The 18,050-nt window shown below is 44.1% G+C and overlaps 1 protein-coding gene across 1 annotated transcript; it reads left to right on the forward strand.

Moving 5' to 3' along the window:
- The first annotated feature begins 1,987 nt into the window (after positions 1-1,987).
- On the forward strand, positions 1,988-14,047 carry SELENOT (selenoprotein T). Its single transcript, XM_075861495.1, has 6 exons — positions 1,988-2,179; positions 7,259-7,369; positions 8,214-8,340; positions 9,426-9,513; positions 11,910-12,063; positions 13,383-14,047. The coding sequence occupies exons 1-5, from the start codon at positions 2,031-2,033 to the stop codon at positions 12,035-12,037; spliced, it is 603 nt and encodes a 200-aa protein (XP_075717610.1). The 5' UTR covers positions 1,988-2,030; the 3' UTR covers positions 12,038-12,063; positions 13,383-14,047.
- Positions 14,048-18,050: the final 4,003 nt, after the last annotated feature.

Below are 18,050 nucleotides of genomic sequence, written 5' to 3' on the forward strand. Positions count from 1 at the left end.
GCAACCCGGAGGTCATTGTCTGGCCTCCGATTGCCACGACAAGCATCGGCAGCCCCCACAATCACTTCGTGGGGGCTGGCGATGTGCTTCAAGCCCCTTAAATGCGGCAACCGCAATCGGTCGCCGCATTTATGGGGTTCATTTCCAAAATTCGCTTCCATGGCCTCTTCCAAGATAAATAGTACAATTGAGGGCTTGCTTCCCGCACCAGGACGTACAGTTGCGGACCGGCAAGACTGGAGTGTCAGCTGTCGGGGACAGCTGACCTCCCAGTTCCCGGGAACCGCTCCGCAACTGTACGTCCTGGTGCGGGAAGCAAGCCCTCAATTGTACTATTGATCTTGGAAGAGGCCATGGAAGCGGATCTCTGGGGTCAGATCCCTAATAATTCCTACAGCTGACCATACATTAGTGATCAGACGACCGTCTTCTGGACAATTTGTTATTCACGACTGGTCGTTTTGGGTGACCGCACCGTACGTTAGATTGGCCTGGTCTGCGCTTCTATTGATGGAATGCAGATCTGTCGTTTGGCATAAATGACTTTCCAAGGACTGCGCCCGACAACAACCGAAAAGATCCAACACGGCAAATCAACTATTCCACAAATACCTGCATCAGTCGACGTCTGTCAGGCTCATTCGTGTCACGAAAATGGTCTTAATGTGCCTGTTAGACGCTTTTCTCTCATGGCTGGTGCACACCACTTTTTTATTGCAATTTGTGCCGGAAATCTGGCGCATTTTGCTTAATAAATTTCCCTAATCGCCATATAACTGTTAAAAATAAAAGTCCCCTAAGGCCTCATATACAGTACCATAATGTTTTTTTTACTGTCCACAAATACCAATCCGTAGTCAGCCACATATCTGGCACACTGTCCGCAAATTCGGTCCGTAGTGCATCTGTATTTACGCATCCACAGAAAAAATGGCGGCTACAAATGATGTCACCAACATTTTCCAACCCCTTGAAAAGGTCACATGATCGCTCAGGCAACATTTTCTTTAGAAATCCTGTCGTCGCATAGCAACGCTTCCGCAATTACGGATGGCTACGCATGTACAGCCGTAGCCATCCGCCATTTTGCCCACGCCCATAGGCTTCCATGGATGAGTTCGTGCTGCAATTGCGGACAGGAATAGGACATGTTCTATATGTTTTAGATCATTTCATTTCTACAGCACGAACACACATCCGTAAATATTCGGAAAGGTGTCAGTGGCCAATAGAAATGGATGGGTCCGCAATTTCATCCGTAATTACGGATGAAAACTATAGTCGTGTGAATGGGGCCTAAGACAAAAATAAATAAAAAAATGTAAATAATCAATACAATTTAAAAAATCATGAAAATATATAAAACATATTTTTATATCCCCAAACTCGTCTTGACCCTCATAATAAAATGATGCCCTCTATTAATTTTAACAGTGAATTCTGTAAAAAAAATATATATATATATATGGAAAAGACAATGGAAAAATTAATTTTTCTATACTTTCCTCCTACTAAGAAAATCATATCAATTAAACGCTACCATATATTTACTCAAAAATGACTCATCCAGCAAAAAAACAAGGCCTCAAGTAGCCATAAAAATAAAAAAAGTTAGGCCTGATGGAATACAAGGAGGCAAAAAACAAAAAATCTCTTGGTCCTTAAAGGGGTTGTCCTAAAATTAATATTTATCCCCTAACCACAGAGCCCCTTGCTCCTCCTCACTGGATTACAGTGAGAATATTGAATGGACCGTATACACCTTTGAATACAGAATTGGTACTTAAAGGGGTTGATAAAAATCATTGCAAAACCATGTAGCAAAAGGTCCAGAAATAATTGTACATACTGTAGCTAAATTGCGGCATTGGGGGAATTAACAAAGCCCAACACATCCCCATCACAACTGACGTAGTACTGGCACGCTTCCCTCAGTAGTCATGGCGGTCGACGTTGCACGCTTCTGAACTCATACGTCATTGCGTCACAAAGGGCTGTACCCGGCTCTCGCTGTAGTCGCGGAGGCCAGAATGGTTGTTCGGTGCGCTCCGTGGTTGTTGCTGGTGAGCGGTGTCCTGGCTGCTGTATGGAGTGCTGCCTCGGCGGACGGGAACGGTCTACCGAGCAAGAAGCTGAGGATGCAGTACACGGCGGGACCGCTGCTTAAGTTTCAGATATGGTGAGTGAGTCATGGCCGGAGTCTGTGAATTGCGGCCGGGCCTGTGTGACCATATAGCACTTGGTATCCGCTGCGGGGTCACCTTGTTTCCAGGCTGACCCTCGTGTGTGTGGAGGGGGATAGGGGGAACACGATGCTCTGCTGAGTAATGGCTGCGGTGATGTCTCCGGGGAGCCCATCGTGTACAACATGGAGGATCGCTCTGCTTGTGTAACATTGTGCAATGGCTTCATTGTGACAGGGAAGTGCGCTGTGCCTTTTGTCCTATTCCTCGGCCTGTGGTTATTATAAATGTCTTATAACTCGGCATATCGCGATGAATCGCTATGGAATATCCAGACACTGAGTTCCACGCGCTTCTACCTGTTCTGTTTCCTAAAAGTTTCATGTCACCTGTGCATAGTAATGTAGTGATATGAGCGGTCTATGTATATATATATATATAATGTTACTGGGGTGGTCTCACCCCGTCTGTCTCTAAGAACGTCATAGAGCGGGGCTAGCACTGAGCTGCACAGGTGGACCCGGGTTATCCATGCATTACGTGGTTTGACATATGACCGTCGTGTAATGCTGCGTTTCTCCTGGTGAGGGCGCTGCGGGGGAGTGGTATGGCTAGATGTGGCTTTCCCTGACGAAAAAATATTCTACTGTCTGGAAAAAGCTCAAGACAGAAAACAGCGCACTCCGTTTATGAGCGTTTTGTACAGAGCCCTAAGGGCTAGTCCACACGTGGCGTAAATACACGTCCGCAGCATAATACAGTAGCAGAGGAGTGGATGAGATTTCACGAAACGTTATCCACACGTTTTGTCTGAAATGCGGAGATTCCACACACAAATTGGGCTGCGGTGCAGTTTTTGTAAGCCGCGGCGTGTCAATTGCGGTTGTGGAATCGCCGCTATACTGTTGCGTGTTTTCCTAATTGAATTCAATGGTGATCTAAAACCCGCAACATTAAAGTGTTGCAGCTTTTGCGGCGGAATCGCAACCTAGGAGAAAAAAAAACACCTTTAAAGAGGCTCTGTCACCACATTATAAGTGCCCTATCTCCTATATAAGGAGATGGGCGCTATAGTTTTTATTTAGAAAAACAATCTATTTTAAACCACTTTGAGCGATTTTTAGCTTTATGCTAATGAGTTTCTTAATGCCCAAGTGGGCGTGTTTTTACGTTCGACCAAGTGGGTGTTGTACAGAGGAGTGTATGACGCTGACCAATCAGTGACCAGTCAGCGTCATGCACTTCTCTCCATTCATTTACACAGCACTAGCGATATAGTTATATCACGATGTGCAGCTACATACACAAGCCCTAACATTACTACAGTGTCCTGATAATGAATATACATCACTACCAGCCTGGATGTGATGTCTATTCAGAATCCTGACATGTCTGTAGCGTCTCTGTGAAATTCCAGCAAGGCAAGCGTAATCTCGTTTGAAATGACCGGGTACATCGTAATCTCGCGAGATTACATTTTGCTTTGCTGGAAATCTCACAGAGACGCTACAGACGTGTCCGGATTCTGAATACACATCACGTCCAGGCTGGATTTCATGTGTATTCATTATCAGGACACTGTAGTAATGTTAGGGTTTGTGTATGAGGCTGCACATAGCGATATATCTATATCGCTAGTGCAGTGTAAATGAATGGAGAGGAGTGCATGACGCTGATTGGTCACTGATTGGTCAGCGCCATGCACTCCTCTGTACAACGCCCACTTGGTCTAACGTAAAAACACGCCCACTTGCGCATTAAGCAACTCATTAGCATAAATCTAAAATTGCTAATAACGTGGTAAAAATCGTTTTTCTAAATAAAAAGCACTGCTGTCACCTACATTACAGCGCCGATCTCCTTATGTAGGAGACAGGGCACTTATAATGTGGTGACAGTCTCTTTAAACTTGCCTGACGGTCTGTAGGCCGGCCTCCTGGGATGACGTTTCATACCGCGTGACCGTCGCTCGTCTCCTGGGATGACGTTTCATACCGCGTGACCGTCGCTCGTCTCCTGGGATGACGTTTCATACCGCGTGACCGTCGCTCGTCTCCTGGGATGACGTTTCATACCGCGTGACCGTCGCTCGTCTCCTGGGATGACGTTTCATACCGCGTGACCGTCGCTCGTCTCCTGGGATGACGTTTCATACCGCGTGACCGTCGCTCGTCTCCTGGGATGACGTTTCATACCGCGTGACCGTCGCTCGTCTCCTGGGATGACGTTTCATACCGCGTGACCGTCGCTCGTCTCCTGGGATGACGTTTCATACCGCGTGACCGTCGCTCGTCTCCTGGGATGACGTTTCATACCGCGTGACCGTCGCTCGTCTCCTGGGATGACGTTTCATACCGCGTGACCGTCGCTCGTCTCCTGGGATGACGTTTCATACCGCGTGACCGCCGCTCGTCTCCTGGGATGACGTTTCATACCGCGTGACCGCCGCTCGTCTCCTGGGATGATGTTTCATACCGTGTGACCGCCGCTAGTCTCCTGGGATGATGTTTCATACCGCGTGACCGCCGCTCGTCTCCTGGGATGAACCATCATCCCAGGGGACAGGCCGGCTAAATGCTGCAGTTTTCCACTTTGGACGTTCTGGACAAAAAACTGCACCACAATTTGGTGCGTTTTTTCGCCTGGATTTCCTTGTGGCCACCGGGATGTGGGAACCTAATAGAGCGGTCATGGAAGTACCTTGGTTCTCTACTATCCCCTCCATATGCCACCAACTTCCATATGAACTACTAGGGGAACATAACACCGTACATACGTTGAATGGAGTTCCTGCGGGTCACAATGCAAAGCCATGTGTACGAGGCCTGACACATTCATGGCAGTAATGGCGTTTCTTCATCTTTGTCAAACACAAGCAATGAAGATGACAAGTACTTGATGGCCGTGTTTTGGGGAAACGAGCCCAGTGTGCAGAGTATAAACCAGTGGTGTATTCCCGTGTTTGTATGTGAATGATCCCACGTGCCTCTGTTCACACAGCACAGCTTTTAGTATGTTCACGCCTGCCTGGTAGGCTCTATTGCATGTTCTGACGTATCTTGATGGGGAAAATAGGGTAGCATGCTACAACAGTCACCTCGGTGGACCCCATTAGAAGTCAGTAGGGTCTGTCGGGTGCCGCTGCTGATAATCGGGGACAGGTCTGTCACAGCCTTGTGGTTTCCAATATAAAACTAGGCCACAATGCAGATTTGAGCAGAGCCTTAGGCTATGTTCACAGGGAGTATTTTGGGGGAGGAATATCTGCCTCAAAATTCCGTTTGGAACTTTGAGGCAGATATTCCTCTCCCTGCACGCCGATTTTCGCGGCAATTATCGCGCCGTTTTTCGCCCGCGGCCATTGAGCGCCGCGGGCATAAAACAGCGAGAAATACGCTTTCTCCTGCCTCCCATTGAAGTCAATGGGAGGTCAGAGGCGGAAGCGCCCGAAGATAGGGCATGTCGCTTCTTTTTCCCGCGAGGCAGTTTTACTGCTCGCGGGAAAAAGACGCCGACGCCTCCCATTGAAATCAATGGGAGGCGTTCTCGGGCCGTTTTTGCCGAGTTTTGCGACGCGGTTTCCGCGTCAAAAAACTCGGCAAAATACCCCGTGTGAACATAGCCTTAAAGCGGTTTTCCCATGAGACATTTAGGACATCTCCACAGGATCCAATCCAGTCTGAATGATCTGATATTAACCGTAGATAGAGGTCAGCACATCATACATAATACATGTGAATTCAATCATTGTTCCCACATCATCCATGTCATGATATACACCATCATGTCAGAACTACATGACTGTAGTAAGTGTAGCACGGTGCTGTATATCATGACAAGGGTGATGTGATAAAAATGATTGAGTTGACCTGCATTATGGGGTGCTGTAGTGATGGGTAGTTCATGAATGATCGCTTCAAAATGAACTGATCTTCAAGGTGAACAAACTCATTGAGTTCACATCCCTGGCAAAGATTATTTCATCAGAACTAAAGCAAGTGGGAGGAGTCAGTGAGGGTGGGAGGAGTCAGACAGTGAGTGGGAGGAGCACAGCAGCTCGTCATTGCTCGCTATCACATTACCACTCGCTTGCACTAAAGACCGCTTACAGTCGCGCATCTAGTGACCGTCTTTAGTGCACTCACTATTTTATTGGTTATGATAATTACCCTGCTATGGCCACATCTGGTCTGTCGCCTTTTTTTCTGATACCGGTCCATGCTCCAGGTAAATCATATTTACCATCACTATTCCCTGATTCCATACATATATATATATCGCTCTTCTCTCTTCCGATTCTTTTTATTAGGTCACCAAGTCATGTACCAAGGAATATGTTTAAAGCGATCTATCAATGTTTGTTTTACCAATGTTTGGCATGTATCAATAAAAAAAATTTCTGTGTGAGTCAATTTTACTTTGTTGGTGATTGTTTTCCATACGGAATAGAAATGGAACCGTACTCATTATGAGACCCATAGTTGGGAGGACTAGATTGCGCCCAACAGTGAAGAATATTTGTGTGGCCACAGCCTAAACAAAAAGTATTCATTTTCCATCAGTGTAATCCTCCACAGAATGATCATCCAATATAATAGACCATGCCCAGGCTGAGTTTAGAGGTACCGTGATTCCAAATGTCTCTGTAAGGCATTTTATCAATGTTTCCCAAACTTTCTTGATAAGTGGGCAATCCCATAAAGAATGAAAAATATTTGCATTAAGGACATGACATCGGGGACTAAAGTAAGGGACTGATGACGACATCTTAGGCTGGATTAGGGGCGAAATGTAAGATCTCAGGCTGAAAATTTGAAACTGAAGCTCCGACGCAAACGTGAACAGCTAAAATGATCCAATCGCAAAAACTGAGCAGATATTTGAAGCAAGAAGTGTTCTGGCTGATGGTCGGATTCCTTTATTTTTAGTGCATTATCGTATATTATTGTAACATTATCTTGTGTATTGAATATAATAATTCTATGGCCTGTTTAAAAGTACTACATAGAATTCTCCTATCATCGAACATTGTGCGTGTACACCACCTGAATAACGGAACCGTTTTTACTCTGCAGTATCTCCTGAGGTTACCGGCGGGTGTTTGAAGAGTACATGCGGGTCATCAGCCAGCGGTACCCAGACATCCGTATAGAAGGAGAGAACTATCTTCCCCACCCCTTTTATAGGTGAGTCAATTGTGGGATATTTCAGTCTATATTGGTTCTCTGAGGAAACGGGTTTATTTTAGCATTCCATATTCTCTCTTGAAATGAACCTCTATTCTACTTTCCTGTGCAACAGTTTCTGTACACACAGGAGAGTTATCAAAAGGAGTGCAAGGGAAAGGCGGTGTCCTACGTCACTTACCTTCATGTTCTCACCACCGCTATCAATGAGGATGTGTTCACTCCAACAGGTGAAAGCTATAATACGCTTTTCCACCGATACAAATTGAGCTGTGTAAGAAATTAAAAGGGTGCAGCGCTTTGCCTGCGCACTGCGGCCCCTTCAAACAGCTGATCGGAATGGGTGCTGAGTTGGACCCCCACCGATCAGATATTGACCATCAATATGTTTTTCCACCAGTCAACCCCTTTAATTTATAACTTAGGTAGGGTTTGGCAATTAATCTAAAAACAAACGGAAGTAAGCGTGTATAGCTGACGTCATCTTGCACATTTTTTAAAAAAAAAAATTTTTTTTCGTGTGCAACTCTGCACATACAGGCGTGAGGCAGTGTCGTTTATTTTCCCTATGAGCTCACACAGTGGCAGTTGCCTGTTTCCACCACTAGTGCGTTGATCTGTATGCAGCTTTTATTGGCCTGAATCAGAGTTGCGTGCTCCGGCCCCTATAGATTGGAGTCGGCATCTTAGGTATTACAAGTATGCTGCTGGTTTCATAGAAAACAGGTTAACGTTCACACAGTAAATAAACATCAATGATATTCGCCTAGTATTGTTAAAACAAATAACGTGTGTGTGTTTGTGTGTATATGTGTATATACTATAAAAAAATTTTTGTTTTTAGCCACATTTCATCGTTCCTGTCGGTCTTCAAGCTAGTGTTAATAGGCTTAATAATTGTTGGAAAGGATCCCTTTGCATTGTTTGGCATGCAAGCTCCAGGTCTTTGGCAGTGGGGACAAGAAAATAAGGTTGGTGACCACATTCCTAGGAGGACTGTTCAGATAATCTAATATATATTTTAGAGGCTCTGTCACCAGATTATAAGTGCCCTATCGCCTACATAATCTGATCGGCGCTGTAATGTAGATAAGTGATTTTTTATTTTGAAAAACGATAAATTTTGACCAAGTTATGAACCATTTTAGGTTTATGCTAATTCATCTCTTAATAGACCACTGGGTGTGTTTTTACATTTTGACCAAGTGGGCGTTGTACAGAGAAGTGTATGAGGGTGACCAATCAGCGTCATACACTTCTCTCCATTCATGAAGTGAATCACTGTGCTGTGATTAAGTCCCACAGAAACTTTACCGAAGTGTCGGGAGTGTGAATAGACATCGCGTCCTGGCTGGAGGCAACGTCTCTTCACTCTCAAGACACTTGAGTGAAGTAATGAATAGAGAGAAGTGTATGATGCTGATTGGTCAACGTCATACACTTCTCTTTACAACGCCCAGTTGTCTATTAAGAAACGAATTCGCATAAATCTAAAATTGCTCAAAATTGATCGTTTTTCAAAATAAAAACTACTGTTTTCTACATTACAGCGCCGATCAGACTATGTAGGAGATAGGGCACTTATAATGTGGTGACAGAGCCTCTCTAAGTGATCTTGGTAGAATTTCTGGCAGATATTTTCATGCTTTGCGTTCTCGGTGAAGGAGTTTATAGGGTTTCCCCAAGGTGCTGTGTACACACTTGCAATGTTACTTGTTATGGAATCCTATTTATTTCTGCCAGTTACATCATCTCGTTCTTTGCATCCAAGGAACAAGTGCATGCCGAAAGCAGAAGGGTGAAACATATACCCAATAGTTACTCATGAAGCTATTTCTGTTAATACAAGCAAATTGTCTTGCAAATTGACTTTATAGTCACCAACAAAGCGGACACTTGCACAATGCCTTTGAGCTGCGAGTCAGAATTTACATGGTAGACGATTACAGATATTTTATATAATAATAAATATGGTTAAATGTGATTTCCTTTTATTTTTTATGAACTGATCTTCTGACGTGGGATATTCACATTTTCTCTGCTTATTTCTTGCTAGGTCTACGCCTGCATGATGGTTTTCTTCCTGAGCAACATGATTGAGAACCAGTGTATGTCTACCGGAGCCTTCGAGGTCACTTTGAATGGTAAATGTTCTCCTTTACTCGGAGCTCTATGTCCTGTGAGCAGTTTGCATGTAGACTGTTTCCATGTGGCTCTGTAAATACTAAGCTTATGTGTGTTGTTTAGCCCCATGAGGGCTGTCGGCTTTACTTGCGTTTGTCCTGTCAATCTAGCTGACATGTAACAGACACTGGACGACACATAGGGGTATTGTAATCACATTGTAGTGACCCCTAGTAAATATTTAATGTGTGGTTGGTACGGTCGGTAAAGAACGTTACCTCGCTCTTGGTTAACCTTTACGCAGAGATACGCCTATCGCTGCTACTACGGACTGAGCTTTGAATAATTAACTATTTAACTCTTTGTGCTCACGTCCACAATGTATCATATCGTGATAACTGGCACTGTCCGATCAAGTCAGAAGAAGTAGGATATTGGATAGGATTCTTGGGTCTATGTGTTATCTGCATATTACCTGTACTGAACCTACAAGGATTTAAGGGAATTGGGTGAATGGCAAGTCCTAATGTCAGATTATTGTCGGATTATGTGCAGAGAAATAAGGAAAAGGCAGATTTCCAGTGTTTTTCTGGTCAGCGGACTAAAGACTGCAACAGCCCGACCTCATCTGACTGGCATTTTGAAATTCCTCAAACCAAACCGTTTATTTATTTTTAGTTTTTTTCCCCTTCGCATTACGTCACAAGTAGACACTTGGGAAGCCGTAGCGTCTTTAGCTCTGGGTCCCCGGCACTGAGGTCTGGCATGTCGTCTTCCAGGTGTACTTGAGACATCACGGCGTATGCGCAGTTGCACTTTCCTGTTTAACACCAGATGAGATGGTGCATGCGTGAACACTTTGTGTAGATCAGTGACGTAGACATGCTGACGATGGGTCCGAGTTCTCAGACCCCCACCATTGCTGAGACAATGGTGCAGTGTGCTTAGCTGAGCGCTGCTGCATCTTTGTTTCAGTGACGGTGGGGATCTCCGCACCTGGACCCCACCGATCCAAACTTTTGATAGGTCTCTGACATATCAAAAGTTTTATGGAAGTGCAGTTACTCTTTAATAGACCGCATGCTGCCTGCTCCATCCCCAAGAGGGAACTTGCTGCATACTCTTATTGAGTTCCATGTATGACCGCATGCAGTAAGCGCCCTCTTGTGGAGGCTGCCGGTAGCCAGCATGTTTATTAATTCTACATCTATGCAGGGAATTAGGAGCTCTATAAGAAAGACAATGCTCAGACCGTTAGATAGCATTCTTTTTTTTTCTTCATGAACAGCCTGTTATTAGAGTCAGTGAGTGATAAAGGAGAAGTGACCACTTCAGGACATGCAGTAACAGGCGCATACTTTATTATTTATAAAACCTATAGTTCGCTCACTTTGCTGTGTCTGGATCTCCCATAGACTGTAAGACTTGGACTGCACTGCAACCTTTTTGTAGTGTGGCTTTCCAATTTTAACTACTTCTCTGAGCTGCAGTTCAATACCTTGACCGCATGCAACTTGGTGCACTCAAAAAAAAAAAAAAAAGTCCTAGTGGAGTCCTAGCCTTACCGTTTATAAGAGATCTAGAAACAGCCAAGTAAGCTCGCTCCATGATGGGGAAAAAGCCTTTTTAAAGGGGTTGTATCATCAGAGGACTTCTTTCAGATCTCGCTCCCGGCAAACAGCTGATCTTACAGGGGAAAGCCGCGTCCACCCAGGAATTTCTGCATTCAGATGAATGGCCGTCCTTGTAATACAAGGACAGCTCGATTCCGGCAGAATGGCGGCCAATTGTTCAGTGTGTCTGTTCTGATTCATAGTTCTGCCTAATGGGGCGTATCACCATAGATTGTCCTCATTAAACCACATGTATTCAACATAGGTTGTCAACTTTCACTCATCCGCTGTATAGCTAAATCTGGGCATAGACAAACTTTTAGACAGCTGAAAATGCAGATTTTAGACAATTTTCTTTAGATTGTCGCTCTAATTCGAGTCATGAAAATACAGCTATGGACACAAACTGGAGGCAGATAACTGCCAGATATCAAAAGTTTTTTAGTCATTGTGCCGTTGTTCGTGCTAAATTACAGATGTGCCCTCCATAGAAGGTCACAGATCAAGGTAGAGGTCAATTGGTGGTTTGACAACCAGAACAATCTCTACAGACCGACCAGGAAATCGCAACTGAAGTTTCTAATTTTTTTAGCTTTAGAGCTGCACCCATTCTTTCCCCCAATAGATGGCGCTTTTCTCATTTGGACCATGGTGATGTATTAAAATTGACACTGATGTTGCATGAATGTAGAGCTCAGATGTTTCTGCACAGTGTGCGAGCAGAATCCTTCACACTTGTTTAGTAAAATCCTGTTGTCTTTGCCTCTTGCCTGTCTTTTTATTAGTTTTTATTTTTTATCCAGATGTACCTGTGTGGTCAAAGCTAGAATCCGGTCATCTCCCATCAATGCAGCAACTTGTCCAAATTATCGATAATGAAATGAAGTTAAATGTTCACATGGATGCGATTCCCAACCACCACCGTTCATAACATTTTTCCAGCACCAGATTAATCTTGTAAGTGTGGATGATGAGTGTTACCTTGTTCAGGTTTCAAAAAGAAGGTCTTATACTGGAATAGCAGAACTGTGATTGTAAATGAACAGAGTAGAATAGGAGGGCACATGGCATTACCTGCAAGTAAGTTGTGAAAACCGTGAAGAGCATTAGTAGGGTGGAGTAATCTCGCTACTATCAGAGATTCCAGTTCTGAATTAGTTTACGAGCATGGCCTAGGAAGGCGACAGTCACTACATATATTGGTAAGTTGTGCTGCGTTAACCAGTGAAGATCAGTAATGGGAAAGAAGAAAAACTCCTCCACCTTCCCAATATTAGCTCTGGCAATAGTACCGTATACAATATTGGGGTAATTTATCAACCTTTCCATGAGAATCTGGGGAGAGAAGAGGAGCGCTGAGGTGAGGATGTGTTCTTGGTTGTTTTTTCTTGCTAGACGGTGGGGAATACATGGCCATGGTCTTTTGTAGCGCTCGGCCCAGCCAAAGGATGAAACGCATTTATTAAGAGGCTTTTGCCTCCTAATGTCAGAGTTTACTCCGACTTTTCAATATTAAGACTAGCGTATGAAACGGCAGACTTCATAAATTGCCCTCCTACGTCTTTTATTGAAAAGAGCCTTCCACGTTAGATAACGTATTTTTTAAGTTCCGCTGTAGGAAAGTTTTGCATGGTGGGAAAAGATAGAAATTTCATAGAGGTGACCGGCTAAAAATCCATGTTGTAGCCACAGTAATAGATGGTTGTTGTTCGTGAGCATCAATAGTGGAAACATTTACAACAAAAAGCCTTTGGAACACACGTAGTAAAACAAGTCACGTGATAACAGCCGGACGCTTGTCCATACAATTATTCAGCTACACAGAATTGCCCATAACATTATGCCAGCCGCATCCATCAAGTTCCCTTTTATCGAGCAATGTTTTATAGTGCGGTCACCGCCATGCCTTTTCTATATCCGTGCACGTATACTACAACACGCTATGTACAGCCCTCTCCTATCTGTGGCCGCTCACGTGTAATGATCTTACTGTGTCCGTCTGTAATTGATGGATCCCACCGTGTAGTCAGTGACTGAATTCTGCGTCCCTCCAGCTGAACCTAGAAGTCATGAGATTGGAGACTATATATGAGGGAAGATTTTTCGAAACTAGTGTAAAGGAAATGTGGAATAGTTGTCCACGACAAGCAGTCCGGTTTTTGCTGCTACTTCCCCACTTTTCCTTTTGATACTTTTCTATATGTCTATATAATCTCGTCAGATTTAGTGAATATATCAATGGTCTCTGTTAATGAACCTCTTTCTCATCTTTCCAGGCATGACGTGGGCTTTTATGAAGGGATCAGCGGGACTGGTGTTATGAAGGTCTGCTCTGAAGACAGTTTCTGTTAGCGCAGACTGGATGTCTTTGCCATCTCGTTGTACCTTTTGAAGTTCTACATGCAGGATTTGTCTGAGTGCTGCCATCTTGTGGAGTTTTACAGACAGTGCAAAGATATTCTGTGTAGATTCATCCCCGTTTTTATTTTAAAGCCATTCTTTCATTGTTCCATACGTCACATAATGCTGGCATTAAACCTTGTTTTATATTCATCATTTACAGTGTTGGAATAGGTTGTCTAATTTTCTTTCCTCCTGAGATTTTTGTCTTTGATATCTAATTTTTATAAGAATCTGTTCTTTTTATAGTTTAAAGTGATGCTCTAACTAAAAGGACTTAAATAATCTGCAACTGTTAGCAGTTTGTTTAGTTCTTTCAATGTTCTGTATAATAAGATTATATTGCAGATCACTAAGTTATTCTAAATTATAACAAATTTATTGGCATTGAATATATATCAGTTACTATTTAAGGAAGATCAAGCTATTCTGTTGTATTCGAGTAAATGTAGAGTTTTTAAACTGAGCCTTTATACTATTCCTCTTTACAGAAGATGCAAATTAAGTTAAATAAACCTACCATTACAGTAAAACATCACAATGTGTGTGTGGACTGCTTCTATGTTCTACTAAACCTGTAACTAAGGCTATGTTCACACTGAGTTGGCGGTTCCGTCAGCTTTACAGTTTTCAACACTTACCGTATTTGACTCCATGCAAGTCATGAAGCATTCTTGATGACCCATGAATAACCTGAAGGTTATTGGTCTTACCATGTATTTTAAGATTAGAATTTGAACTATAGATCTATTGCCAGCAGGGGGCATGAACTTGTATATTAGCTGATTTTATAACTGTGCAGTTGATTTATATTCAATCTTTATCTTTGGATTTTGTTATCATTCTTCTAGGTGATGAAGTAGCATCATAGGGCCTGCAGCATACACTGGTAGAAATATTAGGCTTAGGGTAGGAACACACACGGTGTAAACACTGCGGATTTTCCGCAACGGATACGTTGCAGAGAATCCGCAGTGTATTGCAGTGGGTGAGATTTCAACAAATCTAGTGCCTGCAGTGGGGAAAAAGATGCCGCAAAAAAAACGCAAATTGACCTGCGCACCACATGTTAATGCTGCGGAATCGCTTCTCTTCTGTTGCGGGTTGTCCCCATTGAATTCAATGGGGTGCTTAAACCCGCAACCAAGCGGTGTGTGTTGTGATATTTGCACCGGAATCACAGCAATTCCGCCGCAAAAATCACAAGTAAGAGGAAAAAAAAAGTTACTTACCCAGAGTTCCCTGCTTTTTCTCCAGTCCAGCCTCCAGGGATGACGTTTCAACCCATGTGACCGCTGCAGCCAATCACAGGCTGCAGTGGTCACATGGCCTGCAACGTCATCCCAGCAGGCCGGACTACACGCAGAGTAAAAGGAGGGGGTAAGTATGAACGCTTGTTTTTACTTTTTTTTTTTTTCGGTGCTGCTTTACGCAGCGGAAATCCCTCCGGAAAAAGGCACCACTTTTATCGGTCGGCATTCCCTGTAGTGCTCAGGGCGAATTATCTGCGCGGCTTGACGCAGCGCATCCGCCCTGAACGCGCTGTGTGTGTTCCTACCCTTATTCGTTCATTCATGCTTCCATTTCCTAATTCTCATAAAACTTATATGAATGTCATTACCATATTGTGGCACATGAAATGCCTCCATAACACAAAATTGGAGGAACTCTGTGACAGCCAAAGCTTTGCAGTGCTCAAGGACTCGTGTACAAACAAGTTACCTCCTTTCGGCTACAGTATTATCTTTCTTTTAATCTGCTGTCAGCTAAAATACAATGTGGAGTATTAGCCAGTCAAACAAAGTGGGATTGTTTGCTAGCACGGTGAAATGGACATCCAGTACGATCGAAGATAAGTGACACTCACAATGCTCTCAATGTGCAATGATGTAGGATCCGCCACATTTTCACATCCATAAATTAAATGAGTCCTCACAAATAGAAGGGGCTGACTATATGGTACATGCGCTCTGATAGTGTAGAAGGGATAATGTTGATACCATCACTCGTCCTATGGGAGTTGTGAATCTGTTCAGGGCTCTGTGTGCATTGAATTGTCACCTACAGGGCGTGCATGTCTTAACTGCTGTTGAACACATGCCCCAAATGTATTCCCGCTGTATGCCTACACATGATGATTTTTTTTTTTTTTTTTTTGCTGGATCTCATTGTGATAAACTTCAGTCTATTTTTAATTTTTTTTTTTATACCGTTAAAGGATACCCTTTTGGCATACACTTGGCTTTTAAATTCTAGGAAAACGTTGGCTTTTATGTTGAGAAGTGGTCCTGGTGTATGAGCTGAACGCACATCATAAACGTGATGTGAAAATATACAAGCAGGAAGCGGCCAGTCACAGGCCTTAGAGCAGCCCTCCGGTTCTATATAAAAATGTTATGGGGAATATATCTAGTGCCCTACTTTTTAATGTTTCCACTGCAGATACCCGATCTCCTCTGCATTAATTTAAAATGGCTGCCGGCGTCTCCGACCATATTGTACACACTGTGCCTGGGTAGTCTGAGACACACACCGTGCTTGTAGATAGACCAGCATTGATGATGTTAGCACTGTCCAGCCAATGCTGCATAATAAGCAATGGTCATCCGAGAGTATGACTACCGAAGCACAGGAATCGGCGGATGCACAGTAGAAATGCTAAAAAGAAGGGCACCAGGTGCTTTTAACTATACATTGCCCATATTCTGTAAACTTTTATGGAGAACCGGTAGGCTGATTTTAAGGGAGATGATCAGACAGGAAAAAAAACTATCCGGTTGGATTTTTGCTTGCCCCAGTTACTGCCCTCTGCTGTTGGTTCAATGGCCTCATTGTCAGGTTGTTGAGAGTCCATCAAAACACATCCTGGCCTCCCAAAATAAATCTAATGTCTCTGGTCAACTTTAGGCTTGTTTACCTTCATTCTGACCATCGTGTTACCACTACTCATTGAGCAAATAAATCACTATATAAGGCCAGATCAGGAGCGTAGCTAAAGGCTCATGGGCCCAGGTGCAAGAATTCAGCTTGGGCCCCCCAACACCACCATAAACAGAACCCTGCGCGTGCCTATGCCCAGACGCCTTGCCCAACAGCCCCCATAGTATAATGCCCCACATAGCTGCCCCATACATTATAGTGCCCTCATACAGTATAATGCCCCTCCATATCAGCTCCCCATACAGTGTAATGCCCCTCCATAGCTCCCCATACAGTATAATGCTTCCCATATCAGCTCCCCATACAGTATAATGCCCCCCATATGAGCTCCCCATACAGTGTAATGCCCCCCATATGAGCTCCCCATACAGTAAAATGCCCTCCATATGAGCTCCCCATACAGTATAATGCCCCATATGAGCTTCCCATACAGTATAATGCCCCCATATCAGCTCCCCATACAGTATAATGCCCCCATACAGTGTAATTACCCCCATATGAGCTCCCCATAAAGTAAAATGCCCCCCATATGAGCTCCCTATAATGTAAAATGCCCTCCATATGAGCTCCCCATAAAGTAAAATGCCCTCCATATGAGCTCCCCATAGAGTAAAATGCCCTCCATATGATCTTCCCATACAGTATAATGCCCCCATATGAGCTACCCATACAGTATAATGCCCCCATATGAGCTACCCATACAGTATAATGCCCCCCATACAGTATAATTCCCCCCTATCTTATCAGCCCCCCATACAATATAATTCCCCCATATCAGCCCCCATGCAGTATAATGCCCCCCCATCTTATCAGCCCCCATGCCATATCAGCCCCCCCATGCAGTATAATGCCCCCCCCCTGGTGATATCAGCCCCCCCCCATACAGTATATTTAATGCCCCCATATGTGCATAATAGAAAAATAGCATAATTACCTATCCCCGTTCCTTCGCCTCCTCTGGTGTGTGCTATGAGTGACTCGACGCAGACAGGCGCAATGATGTCGCTACATCCCACCAGCCTGCGTAGAGCCGCTCAGGGCACAGTGAATGCTGGATCAAGGAGACGTCAGCTACTTGCTCCAGCATTGAATGGAACCGGGACCTCGGTGAGTGACTTGCGACCCCCCGGAGGTCTTCACACGAATCCCCAGGGGGACGTGACCCACAGTGTGTAATGTATTGTGTTGTATTGTGCAGTTTGCGGTGGAGAGAGGAGGGGGGGCTGTAATTTAACGGGCCCCCAGTCTCCACTGCAAACAGCACAATACAATACAATACAACACAATGCATTACAAGCCAACACAATACAATACATTACATTACAATACAACATAACGCAATACATTACAATACAGACTCTGCAGCTCACCTGGAGTCCTCCGCACTGGCTCTTCCACTGCACTGGCTGGAAGACGTGTCACGTGACAACATGGTCACATGGTACACTAAGTGTACCATGTAACCAGGAAGTGCCAGCTTCACGGCACAGAAAATTTATTTTTAACAAGCATGCTGTACGGCAACGGGGGCCCGGTCGCAACTTCTACCGCTGTGACCCCTATAGCTACGCCACTGTACACCACTGGGCCAGATCAATGTCTAA

The sequence above is a fragment of the Rhinoderma darwinii genome, chromosome 4 (assembly GCF_050947455.1).
Source record: "Rhinoderma darwinii isolate aRhiDar2 chromosome 4, aRhiDar2.hap1, whole genome shotgun sequence".
In the NCBI taxonomy this organism is placed as follows: Eukaryota; Metazoa; Chordata; class Amphibia; order Anura; family Rhinodermatidae; genus Rhinoderma; species Rhinoderma darwinii.